The sequence below is a fragment of the Plectropomus leopardus genome, chromosome 13 (assembly GCF_026936395.1).
Source record: "Plectropomus leopardus strain MGB_pleo_1.0 chromosome 13, ASM2693639v1, whole genome shotgun sequence".
Lineage (NCBI taxonomy): Eukaryota > Metazoa > Chordata > Actinopteri > Perciformes > Serranidae > Plectropomus > Plectropomus leopardus.
Genome location: NC_142188.1, coordinates 32,035,190 through 32,049,271, shown reverse-complemented (window position 1 = coordinate 32,049,271; position 14,082 = coordinate 32,035,190). Strand labels below are relative to the sequence as shown.

General features: G+C 40.3%; 1 protein-coding gene across 3 annotated transcripts in view; it reads left to right on the top strand.

Moving 5' to 3' along the window:
- Window positions 1-283: 283 nt before the first annotated feature.
- Window positions 284-14,082, top strand: part of piezo1 (piezo type mechanosensitive ion channel component 1 (Er blood group)) — a 105,115-nt gene continuing 91,316 nt past the window's right edge. For all 3 annotated transcript variants that reach the window (XM_088087050.1, XM_088087051.1, XM_088087049.1), the window contains exon 1: window positions 284-772. In XM_088087050.1, the coding sequence (XP_087943176.1) occupies window positions 709-772 (64 nt within the window). In that variant the 5' untranslated portion in view covers window positions 284-708. The remainder of the gene's footprint in view (window positions 773-14,082) is intronic.

The following is a 14,082-nucleotide window of genomic DNA, read 5'->3' as shown; positions in this document are numbered from 1 at the left end:
AAGACTATTTCCAGCGTCAGTATTGACTGACGAGATCATGTCAGAAATACCAAATTAAAAGCATGAAAAATGTTTTAAAAAGCATGCCAACACTTAACCAATCGGCCTCATAACCCGTGTAATTCAGTTTCTTCTGTGTTGAGCTTACACTTTATAACAAAACTTTGCGTTTAAGCACACATCGTGAAGCAGATTGGCAGTCCCAGGCAGTGCAGTGCAGTGTGAGCACTGACTGGCAGCAGGGAGGTGACCAGCTGCAGCAGCAGCGGCGGCAGCAGCTCGGTGGAGAATAGATCCTCTATGAACGCCCTTCAGACTGACTTGCCTGTGAATCACATTTTCCACCTACAACACTGTTACTTCAGACTGGGCCCCTCCGAAGGAACACATGCAACAAAAGCTTTCCTCCTTCACCGATCACTTCACTGAAACTCTGCTCAGCTGGCAACTTTTAAACAAGTCAGAAAGTTACAAAGAAGAGCACAATCGACTAATCGGAAACTTGAAGACTTACCACTCAAGTTTTTTTTCTCTTTGATGGAAGATCATGAGCGAGTGTCGGAATAATGCCCTCTTCATTCCTCTGTCACATTTAATCAATCAGCCCCGATGGAGTCGAATAAGTTAGCGAACAAGTGTTTCTGCCCTGATCGATGGTAGTTATTGATACATCGTTGTTGATCATCGGGAGTATTGATCTGTGCTGACATGGATCTCCAGGTGATCGTCTGGCTCTTTTACTGCTTTCTGATGCCCACCGTGCTCTTGACAGGTACGTTGAATTTACAAAAAATAAAGCGATCTGCGTTGATGAACATGTGTCACTCACACGATCACGTAACTTTAAGTCGAAACCTACAGCTTACTGGGTGGTAACTGCTAAAACAGCTGGGGGGAAAGCAGTAAAAACTTTCCGACAACTTTTACAATTTTCCAGCGTTTCTCTGGCGTCTGATTGCTGGAGTGATACAAGTCGGGACAACGTGACTACACACAGGATTTCATGACCTCACGCCAACGGCTAATTTATGCTACACAAAGTATAACCTAAGTAAAACAAAATCTCAGTTGAGTGTTTGGGATATTACTGTAGCCTCATGTGGTGTCACGTTGTTGTGAAATGCGATAGTGAGAGTGGATGACGCTGTGGAAAAAGTGAAATAATTCTTCAAGTGATCACTGCTTTGGATATTAGTATTAGCCGAATTAAATAACATTCAAATTACATTAAACAGATTATATGTTATTATCTAAAAAAATAGTGCGTTAGCTAATACGAGCACATAAATCCTTAAGTGGCTGATATTTCAGTTAGGTTTGGCGGGGGTAACTTTGTGCTCAGTCAAGCCAAAAGCGAACGTGAACTGTAATGTGTATGAAACTTTACAAGATAGCCTGTCAGGTAATTTATGAGTAATGCAAGATCCTCTCAGTCTTGCTACGAAGGGTTTTTTGGGCGATGAGTGTGTCTGGTGCACAGAATGGACTATTGTTTTGCGTAAATCCTGGTATTCAGATTACTCAGAGCATTTGCCCTGTCATGCTGTCAGTGTTTCTTTGATGCTCAAGTCTTCTTTTGTGTAAATGTCAGCCTGTTCTTTAAGTGGAATCAACTTGAACAATAACAATTTTAATCAAAGTAATAACAGAATCAAATCCTTGACGTGTTTGTTTTGCCCTCTTTGACAACTGTCTTTTTTCATGCATTTCTAGATGAATTTGGTCATACTAGTCTATGTTACCATATAAACATGCATTAACAATGCAGACTTAAAGGTGCAGTCACACTTAAATTCACTCCTTGTTCTTCTGAATGTGCAGCCTGTTCTTATTCCCAAGTCATCAGATACTGCTGCTTTTGCAGTGCCTTCGGTGTGAGGTCCCAACAGCAAAATACACCTTTTGTATCCACATGATATGCCACTGGATGCCGTCAACTGAGAACTCAACTGTTTGCAGTGTTATTCTATGCCCCAAAATGGCTGGAGGGATATGCGGACATGCAGTGTCAGTTGAGAACAGTCAGACAGAACCTGTTGTGTCTGCAGGATATGTTGCTGGACGGCGCAGGTTAATGTAATATAAGAAGCATGAAGGTCCCTGTATGATGGGAGGGGTGGTGGATGGATCCAACAAATCCCAGAGTGTCATGTGGGAGTCTGGTGTTCACTTCCTGTCTGAATGTGATGTTTTTTTACACCTTACCATGTACCTCTTCAGCCTAATCCTAACCATCCATGCCAGACTGTGTTTCTGTTGTCATCCTGGTGTTGGTTGCCATGTGTTTTTGTTGCCGAAACATAACCACGTGCAGCATAAACCCACCATGTGTTTGTGCTGACATCACATTAGGACCACCCTGGGAGGTCAATAACAGATGCACAAGGATACCTAAAGTGTATGATGTAGACGCAGAAGTCCACTGCAGACCGGCAGTATGTGATGACTTGGGATGAGAGTGTGTTGCAGCATGTAGGGCCAACGGCATGTCAGAAAGGTCCCCAACTGCCCTTGTGTCATGTTTGAGGTGTCTTTTATAAATTCTGTGGTGATCTAAGAGCCTGTTTACACATGGCACTAACAAGGGGGATCCAAACCCAAGTGGATGTATGTGTGTGTGTATGTGTGTGTGTGTGTGTGCATGCGTGCGTGTAAACAACAATGTTATGGGATTAAAGCTGCCTTCAAGTGCTCCTTGGAAATAATATATTTACGAGTTAGGAGCACATGAAGGGCCCTTCAAGTCCTAATTACAAGTGGGAATGTCATGCTTGGGATTGAGGGCCCAAAAGCAGACGGACAAAACAGATTTAAAAAAAAAAAAGAGTTTTATTATAGAAGTGGAATGTGCAGAATAAGATGGATGGATTGACTAAAGGTGAGGAGTGATCCGAGTCTTGTGATGTTTTTGCTAGAGGAGTGGACAGTGACAGGCTGCAATCCTGACGTTTTAGGGCAGCAGAAATGGCGGAAAGCATGGAAACAGTGTCAACAATTGACAGATAAAAAACCAAACAAACAAATAAATTATATATATATATATATATATATATATATATATATATATATATATATAGTTCCTATCAGCTGTTATGTACTTCAAGTGGTTATACATTTCAGTATCTTCATCTATTAGCTGCAGCAAGCGAGCAAACTTTTAACTGTAAAGCATGCCAGGCGAGTATACTAACACTGATAACAATGTTACTTTGAGTTGCTGACTTGACGTCATAAATGCATAAACATGGTCAGGCAAAAGTCAGTGTTTGGTCATTGGTAAGAAACTTTTTTAAAAAAATGAATAAAAAAATGTATTAAATATCAATTTTAGACCACATATAAAGTGTAACATGGCATTAATATTAACTGCTGTCCATGAAGAACGACCTAGATTATATATTAAAAATATAATATATAGAAAATGATATAATATATCAAAATATAAAAAAATTGGAAACAGCTATCATCCTCTTGTTTAAATGTTCTTAGCATTAAAATGCAACTCATCTTCTTTGTGGCATCCATATTATTCCCACTTTAGGAACTCCAAGCACGTGAACACAACAAAGTTGGAAGAATGAATTCCAACTCAGAAACACAGACTTTCCGACATCACCTGAATGCAGCATAAGGACAATGTACTTGTCTTGCACCCCAAACTACAGCAGCAACAGGGAAATTGTAGCTACTCTGTTTTAGTAATGTTAGACCAAATGAAGGGGCATGCAGGCTGAAATTCAACCATGCTGTTCTGTCAGGAGATAAGGTGTCTTATACTAGCAGTGAGTGATAAAAAGTTAAGAATAATACATAGACATTTTTAAGCTAAACTCCTTTAGCTGTTTATGTTTGTTAGTGGAGTCAATTTGAAGCGAACTACTGCACTAAATAAATAATCATTTATGTGATTTTAAAAAATATTTTTATGGACAAAAATGAAAATGGAAGTGTTGGCAGCTTCATTGCAGTCGTGTGTCCTGCACCGTCGGCCCACAGCTATCCTTGTCAGCGTTTTTTTTGGCCAATTCAGGATGTTGAATCAGCGGTGGCAGCTGTGGAGCCCGTTGGTGAATGAAATCACTCTCATTGGCCAGTTTTGAATGACTAGTACACACAACCACCATCTGCTGGTATGGAGCAGAACATACATGCTGGTTCGCTATAAGTTTGGTGTGTTTCTTTGCAACTTTTTGGCAGAGAAACAGCAACGTGAGGCGACGCAGCAGGTGGCTTTTGTCGCCGATAGTCCTTAGATGTGAGCTTGTTGTGTCACAGCCCTTATATGTCATATTTAGACATGTATGTCCACTGACTAAGCGGTGGTATTTGATGAGTTGGGACTTACCTTGTTGGTTATTATGTCCATACTCTCGCTAGCTGCTTGCTGGTCATGTTAGCAGTTTTTTTGGCACAACTGCAGATATCACTGTCAACAAGATGCAACACATTTCCTTCAATATGGCAAAAAGGTGGACGTCATGGATGCAACACTTTGTCCAACTAGTCAGTTATAGAGCGTCAGCACTCTTTGTCACCACCACATCCTGTGTGGATATGTAGTCTTTGTTGGGGACACATCAGGACACATTAACCTTTAAATTACAAAAGATTTGTGGTCCACATCATCTCAGCAAGTGGTTTAAGTGATGAGATTATAAAGTGCCTTAGGGGTTGCTCACACTTGTATTTAGCGCTGTCCACGTGTGATTGGATCACCAAAAATATATGTAAATACCAGGTGTGAACTAGTCTTGTAAATCTCTTGGAAAACACTTTAAGGATGCAGAAATTTCTTTGTTACAGAAACACAGTCAGCCACTAAGAGAGAATTGGCAGAAAGGGTGATTCTGCCACAACTTTATAGCCTGGTTTTCAAGTCCACAACGATTTTGTGCATGCAGCCATGTGGCAACTGAACAGCGTTTATATGGACGTTTTCAGCATTTAGAAGTGTTGTGACTTTTAGTATTGTTATTTACAACATGGTGTGCATTCCTTTACAACTGATGGCTGGAGTCAGTATATGACATATTGAATTCCACTGAGAAATGACAGCTAGTCACAGTAATAATGCTAATCCCAGATACAGCAATAAGGTGTGACTATTTCCTGTCCTTCCTGCTCTTTGCCACACATATGGTGAAATCCTGCCTGTCACAGTCTTCAAGCTCATTTAAAATCACTGGCTGGGATGCGTTGCTTGAGTGAATCTTTTCCAAGGCATTGTGGGAGAGCAGGCAGCGTGGAACTGTGATGTGGAAAAAAAAGGAGAGGCTGAAAGTTGAGTTATTTCCAGTTAAGGTTGAACTATGTGTTTGGTTGTGATTTATTAAAAACCCAACAAAGAAAGAGGGATGTTGTGGTGGCCAAGGAAATTAAGCAGGCTTGGAAACATTTCTGTGGAAGAAAAGATGATGATTTAGTTTTTAGGATTTCTTTTGTGTAGTACCTTTCATTTCAACATTACGAAGACAAACAAATATGGAGTGGTGGATTGTTAAGGTACACATTTTCTGCTAAACTGCAATGCTTGCTACGGCTATGTGTAGACACAGCCAAGAGTGACTGGCTAGAAGTGGTGGAAATGGTGTTCAGTGATAATTTTTATTTTAAGTGAATGTGACAGCATGTCATATTCATTGCAAGTGTAAAGTCATTCTCAATACGGCAAGTATTTCATTAGCATTGGGTCTTTTCTGTTTTTCCATGTATGGACTTTGGATTAACGGCTGTGTATACTGTATAAATCACTTTGAGCACTAAAAGTAATTCAGCACATTTATATAATATGCAGCAGTAAGTATTATTCATTATAAACGTGGCCAACTTCTAACAGATGTTAGAAGAAATGTTGCTACAAAAGCTTCTCATTTCTGTCTGTAATTTAATAAAACTACAGGATTTTAAAGAAATTCCGACTGTTTTCCTCTGATCTGACCGGTTTGGAGCCAAGCTGTTAAAATTCTTTCATCCAATCATCTGAGTTGCTCTGGAGTATGTTAGCAGTGTCACAATGTGCTATACAGTCTCTCCACAGGATTTTTTTTCACAAGGTAGATTTCATTTTTTAAACAAAATTTATATAATTTGTTTAAAAAATGAAATTACAATTTGTCCTCGATCCTGCTATTGCGATTGTGATTTTGGAGTCGCAGCAATTAACAGTCCTTCAGCCAGCCTCCATAAATTCTGCACGTCCTTGAAATGATTTTCAATCACCCTAACTTTACTACAAAGTTTACTATTTAAAACAGGTAAAATCTTATTGAATCATCAAATTTTCATTGTAGAGCTGCACACAGTATATTGATTTACTCAGCCTCTCCCTCTCTCTAGCTGCTTTTACATTGTCTGTTCAAGGCGGCAATAATGTGGCGTTATTCTGCCTTGTTTTGACTGTAATGTTCAGTTGCGGAAAGGGGAGACAGTGGTCTCAGCCCCAAAACAAGTTCTGTGTAAAAGCCAGAAAGATGGGTGAGCTGGGTGTGATGTTTTGACGGCATGTTTAGCGTGTGACCCACTATGAGAGATTTGGAAAGTAATGTTAGCTGTTAGTGGCTAATTGTAAGAAGAAGAACAGCGGCCGTCATATCTGCAAATAGTGAGAGCAATAAGGTCCAGGAGCTCCTTACCCACTGAGCAGAGGACGAGATCAGCTGCCATATAACAGAGATGGTAAATGATTGTTATTGACATGTTATGCCATTGTTGTTGCTTAGAAAATGCTGCCGACACATGTTATATATCACATGGAAGGCCAATGCTATTGTGTTAAATGTCATGCCTGTCATGCCTCTTTTGGTTGCCACCATCATTTGGTTCTGTTTAAAAATTCAAAGTAGGCATAAAGAAGGGACTTTGCTGTGGTTCTATAGTGCAATCTCTGTATAAAATGGGCTTCTGTTTCTCACGAGACTGCAGCTCTCTGAGTCATACACACAGTGACAGGGCTAACTGTAAGCATTACATGACTAACAGTACCCAGCAGTTATTAATAGGTTTAATAAAACGAAACACTGTGAACTCACTGTAGAGATGTGGTAGATCTCTGAGAAGTTGTTAAAGTAGAATGGATGAACACTAGACAAGTATCTTGATACCTCAGCTGTAGTTTTATTCTGGCCAGACGTTGTTATAATACAGGTCAGGTTTCAGCGTCCAAAAAGGGGTTTATAAGTGTGATGTCACATTGTTGACACCCAAGTGACGATCATTACAACACTAGAAAAAACACAGAATCCTCCTAATAATACGCTCAGGATCTGTGATAGCAACACAACTATGTTTGCATTTTCATGTGCCCCCGCACTTTTTTATTGCAAAAATGCCAATAAACACTGCACCTTGCATCTTTTTTTTTTTTTTTTTTTTTTGAATAAGGCTGCCATGAAATCAGACATTTTGGGCCACAACAATCACAAACACAGCCTGTGAAATCCTGGAGGGACTGGCTATGGATTACAGTAGGTAAAAGTAACCCTGCTTTGTGGTGCCGGAAAACCTGTTTTAAGACCAGATATAAAGATAGCTGGTTAAACATGCTAATCTTCCTCTCTGATACAGCACTCAAATCTAATAAATCACACAGTCAGATTTACACACACGCACACACACACACACACACACACACACACACACACACACACGCACGCACACACACGCACGCACGCACACACACACAGACAGACAGAAAGAGCAAACATGAGCATAGTTTCCATTTAAAACACAGGCAGTTAAAGCTGTTTTGGCTCTGGAATGATCTCTATTTCCACACCGGTTCATGAGAAATCTGTTTCAGTGTGACACAATCATTGCATAGGAAGCATATTGGTGGTGGTTTTTGTTCCAACAAGTTCCGTATTTTGTGTGTATGGTTTGGTGATTGAGAGACAGAATGACTGTGTGTTTATGTGTGTGTGTCCTGACAGGATGTTACCAATGAGAACTTCAGTGTTTCTGTTGACGGTTCACATGAGCTTCTGAGTCAAAGGAAGTGAATGATGCCACACACACAAACACGCATGCATGCACACACACTCGCACGCACACACACACACACACACACACACACACACACACACACACACACACACACACTGATTTGTGTTTGCCATTTGGATGCAGCAACACTACATAAGCTTGACTAGCGTGGCTAAATGGGCTCGGACAACTGTAGCAGGCTATAGCTGAGAGACAATAGCTGGTATGTTTCCAGGACTTTCCAGGTAAAGCTGGTGCTGTAGAATTTCTGTTCCACAAACATAACCAACCAAATAGGCCCCTATAAAAAACATTTAGTTTCATAAGTAAATTTGACATTTAATAATTGTTATTTTTGTGTTTTTACTCCAAAGAGTACTCTCCTTTAGTGCCTTACAGTGTGACTCAATTTTGTGTTGTCGTTTTATGAGGATTTCATAATCGCCCTTTTAGACTGAGGGATCTTTTCCCCAAAAACATAAAGAGGAGGCTGCCCTATTTTTCAGCCCTGCATTGGTTGTTTTTTTTTAGATGGTTGATTGGATGGTTATGGCATGCCGTTCAGTATGTAGCCTGGCAGGCAAAAGAAAAAAAAAGTCCAAAAATCACTCACTGCAGCAGCAAGAATGTAACTGACACCAATGGCTGCCTAGCAGGTTGGAAAAACTGTCAATGATCAAACACACACACACACACACACACACACACACACACACACACGTAACGTTTTCACCAGTATGGCTGAGCTTCTCTATATTTTGTCAGAAAAGAGGGAGAGGAAACCCTCACGTGTTTCTCTTTATGTTGTACCATGCGTCACGTATGTGCTAAGTTGGTAACAGATCTCACATCCAGAATGCTCATCTTTGATAATTCCAGTTTCAGTTCCAGACAAATGGTTTAGACAAATTGGTAAACTTTTGGATTTATATGACATGTCTGGCTGAGTGACCTCTGATGTTGCTTTATTATATTTAGTGACGGGTGACCAACGGGACTGAAACAATTTGGAGTGAACATCTTTTGGAAGAATGCTGTTCATCCCTAAAATAGAGTTCCACACATTTTGATAATCTATGATGAGGAGCATGGATGCCGTTCGAGGCAATGGTGGCAGAGCCAGGCCTTACCAAGACTCTCTCTGTTGGGTTCGCTTTCATTTGGTTGATGTATGAGTTTTGCTTTGTAAAACTATTCATCAGAGGAAATGTTGCCATTGTACGTTCCTGAAAACCATGGATGTGTTACATTTTTATAGTTATGTAGTAGAGTCATTGAAGCTAGATGTCTCTTTATATTTAACAACGCTGTGGTTAACATGTGGTTTGGTGAAGCACAAAAACTACTTGGTTAAGGTTAGGAAAAGCTCATAATTGGGCTTAAAATAGTTTTTGGGGCGCCAGGTAGCTCATTTGGTGGAGCTTGTCACAGCGGCCCAAAGTTTGAGTCCGATCAGCAGTCCTTTGCTTGAATGTCATCCCCATTTCCTGTCCTGTCCTGTCCATATCTCTAGCTGTCCTAACAAATAAAGGCCAAAAAAGGCCAAAAAACTGTTTCGGTGGCACAATCACCGCTGGAAATGCTGCAAAAAAACAATCACTTTATTGCACTATTCTCAGTGCGAACACAGCATAGAGTTGCCCACATTTGGGCATTTTGTTGTCTGTTAGTCTCGAACAATGGTCTGTAGCTTGGCAGGCATCTGGTCATGCCATCCACTATCCCCTCCTCCTGATGACAGTCAGCTCATATACTATATTACTTTAGAAATGTTGATATGATAGCTATGAAACATACTTATGTCAAATTTCATGGTTTGGAGAAATGCATGGTGCCAACATTTACTTCTGGTGATTTGACTGGCTGTGTAGTGTGGTGGCTGAGTGGATCTGAACAGATGTGACAGTGACAGTGAAAGCAGAGATGTTTAGATTGTTGTGACGGATTAAACCTGTGAAATAGCCTGCTCAGCATGTAGCAGTCTGTGGTCCTTTGTAGGTGTGAGAGTGCAAGTGTGGTTTTAGATGTACTGATATGATATACTGGATTGGTATTAGTGCTGATGTTGACAGCATAAATGAAACAGATCAGGTATCAGCCAAAGATGACCTGTGTTAAATCCTGTTTTATAAGTCACTGTTAGACAGCTATACAACACAACTATACTAACACTTACACTTAAAAAGTCATTTGTAGTTGTAACAGCCTTATTTGAGCTTAACATCATAATATGTTCTACAAAGTGAGGTGCGCAGACTTAAAACTGAAAGAGACAAAAATAGCTCTGGTATAAGCATATTATGGAGCTAGAGCCGTGACAGTTACATTTTGGCATTGAAAAAGGAAACATTAACACTAAAAAAAATTCCCCTTAAAAATAAAACAGGCATTGACAATTATTTTGATATTTTTTTGCACTCTGCTGGGTTTTTTAATCATGATTTCCTGATTTGTTTTCTGCATTTTACTCTTTTATAGTGTGAGTTTTTTTAGCTGACAGTTCTCTCTCAATCTTTTTGTGTTTTCAGTTTCAACTTTCTGACATTGTTATAGTGTGGAGAAAAGATGTTTAGGGGAGGGGCAGTGAAAGTGTGATGCAATCTGTATACTGAGGAGAGAATGTCGCTTTTCAAGACCCATCCATAGTGTGCTATGAGCTCTGAAGCCTAGAAGCACCAAAACCTTAGCATATGGTAATGTCTGTCGTGACTCACCTAGGGCTCCCGAATAGCAAGTTTGATAAGTTAAGTCTCGAGTGACTGGGCATGCCTTAGCCCCCCTCCCAGCCCTACTCATGTTTTAAAACCTTTTTCACATTTCAGGGAGGAGGCACTTAGGCCAAAAGTGTTAAGATACTCTTTAAGCCTAAATAAAATGTTAACAGGTGAGTCATAGAAAAATTCACCCTCCTTACAGATGTCATGAATGTTAAAATTTGTTGTGTACCAGGCTGTAAACATGTTTATTTCTGCTGTTAAATTGGGCATTTTAACATGGGGGTCTATGGGGACTAACTTTTTTGAGTTTACCTCAAGTGGCCGTTGGAGGAACTACAGAGTTTGGCACTTTAGGACTGTTCATTTTTCAGCCCTGAAGGTTGCCGCTTGGCCAGATCTTACTGTTACAGTTCTAGCTCCATAGCATATGGCCTGAATTTAGGTTTCAGAATAGAGAAAACTGGGATCTGCGTTCCTTATATCAAATATCAATGTAAAAACACTTCTCCATTTGAGAGAGTGTTGTGCGTATTGTGTATGAGTGTTGCTAAGCCAGTGAGTCAGAGCCATTTCACATCAGAGCCGTTTACAAGACTTCATGGCTCAGTGAGAAATACTCAGAGTGTGTGTGAGCTGCGGGGTGTGTGGGAGTGAGTCAGGGAAAGCAGTGCAGATGATTTAGAAGTTGTTCCTCAGTATATAGTGGGGAAAGCAGTGATTTGATAATCAGTGGCAGAATTTGGGCCTGTATCTCGATAGCATCAGAAGACTGAGCGGCAGCTCCTCTGATTGTTGTTCCCAAAGATGTTAAACTCCACAACCTTTTCTTGACTCTGCGTTGCTAAGTCAGATTTTCCTAATCGCTGGATTTTTTTTTCCTCCTCAGTTTTAATGCTAAAGACATGCTGTTGCATGTTTGAGCCAGCATGCGTGGCACGTTTGGAGGGTTTGGAGGGTTCAGAGTCAGGACAGTATCTGCTCCAAGGCTGTGACTGGCCTGTCAGTAATGGAGCATTAACTCATGGAATATCTGACCACAAAAGTGGCCTTCTGGGAAATTCAGATGTCATGTAAACATGTGCAAATCAGGACAAAAGTTGTTTAATCAGACTGTGCATTGGTTAGCAGATTTATCTCATGGGTCAGTTAGTATTTTGTCACATCAGATGTGAACATCTGTAGTTAACATATGCATCCTTAGGTAAAGAATTTCATCTAATGTGCTGCACTCCACTTCCATATTGGAAACATTTTTGAGACACTGGCTGTTTGGACGAGTCTCACAGCTGACAGTTTCCACAGAGTGTAAGTGGACAGGTGTCCATTTTCAACTATTAGAGAGAATTTCTCGAACATGTAACATGCTTGAAGGTCAGCTTAACCACGGGAAATCTTGATGGACCAAATGCTTGGCAATGTTATCAGCTTACTGCTAGGCCTGGGGGGTATATCATATTTTATACCTTCATACTTTCCTGAAATTTCACCGGGGCATACAGTAAAAGTGTGCTAAGAGTTTTCATTCAAACTCGACAGGAACAAAATAAAACTCACCCAAACCCTCTTGGTTACTCTTGCTAATAATCTAGTCAGTAAGTCCACTGTTCCAACAATCACCAGCTCCGGTTTGATCGGAATAAATCCTTAATTCACCAAGTTAAATGTAAAAAAAACACACTGTTATTCCTCACAGTTTCTCTCTGCCGTTGTAACTTTTGCCACATGGCGTTTAATTGAGTAATAAAAAATCCAAAGTAATTAAATTAATAATGGTCAGACAAAGTGGGATTCTCAGGAAAGACTATTAAGCCATACGCCAGAGCAAGATGAAGGGTGTGGTTAAAACAGTGAGTGGGTTTATGTCCACTGACATAATGAATGAAGCCATTTGAGTCTAATCATGAGATAAAAGCAGTTCTGTGGCTATTATTATTAATGTCCACATGAATATTATACCCACCCGCAATAATAGATTTGGACAGGTTAATTAGGCTTGAGCATATGTACTATTTCATGCCTTCCCGAAATTTTACAGTGGTATATGGTATATGATGGTATAAGTGTGCGGTGCACTAAACTGTGGTGATTCGTGCTGTGCACTACTTACAATAAGTTTAATTGAAAGAGGAGTGCCTGTATTTAGGATGGTATTGAGAAACATAAGTTTGGCATTCCTAAATACACTGGTACACTGTGATACACCGCCCAAACCTAGCAGTAATAATATTCTTTCTTTTAACACTGTTATTAGGACAAGTTTCAGTTTGGATGCTGGGCAGGAAGGTTTCCATGAAAATCCATATATTTGACAGTTTATTTAGACATTTCCCCTCAACATTTGGATTTTTTAGTGTCTCCTGCAGCTGCTGTAAGATTTCTGTCTGATGATCATTGCATGTAATCTGAGGCTTCTGTAATCATCATACATTTGTGGTGTGTTTGTTTTTACTGTAATTAAAGCCGTGGATGTGAACACAGGGACCATGGTGGGAACACTGCAACTAGCTCAGACTTAACAGGTACACACAGGGGACCAATGATTTTAACATCAGCTACCCATAAATTACCTCCAGCACCACCATCGCAACACACTGTATAATTAGACAGTGCGAGCGTGCGTGAGAGAGCGAAAGAATGAGAGAATGAGCGTAAATTATAAATGTCTGTTTGGCCATTTTCTTTCCACAAAAACAGGAAAACTGGTCAGCATGGACTCAACTATGCATGCACACACGCACACACGCACACACGCACAGTTGCACATGTAGCTTCACCACTCTCAGTTTTGATGAGTTCCGCAGCAGTGAGTTTTTCCTCTCTATGTGAGGTGTGGAATAAAACAAAAAAGCTGACTGGAATATAAATGAATGTAAAATTACTGCATTCAGCAGTGGTTGGATATGAGAATCTCTGACAGGGTTGCTGTAATTTTTGCCAGCTATGGTAAATTGGTTCGGAGTAGATTTCAGTATGCCTGTGCACCGCTCTGTATATCTTCATTATAAAAGGAAGGGACAAGAGGAATGTGAAATCCATATTTTCCAGCCATTTCACAGCCGTGTATTATGGTTTCATCCCTACAAGCCTAATCTTCTCTTCAGGATTCAGGAAGTCGATTTTAAGACTTTTCAAGAGTCGTTTTTAGTAGCTGGGCTGTCACCTTGGTGCAGACTTCAGTAAGGTGACAGCTGAGGGGAAGAAGCTGAGCCTGCTGGTCCTGGAATGGGGAGTCCTGTAGTGCCTTTCAGGGGAGAGGAGAACAAAAAATGTCTGTGTCTGGGGCAAGAATAGGTGAAGAGGGAATAGAGCAGAGGACCCAAAACATAGCCCTGTCGGATGCCATTTTTCATCTTAAGGGTTTGAAAAAGTGTGTTTTTTGTGAAGG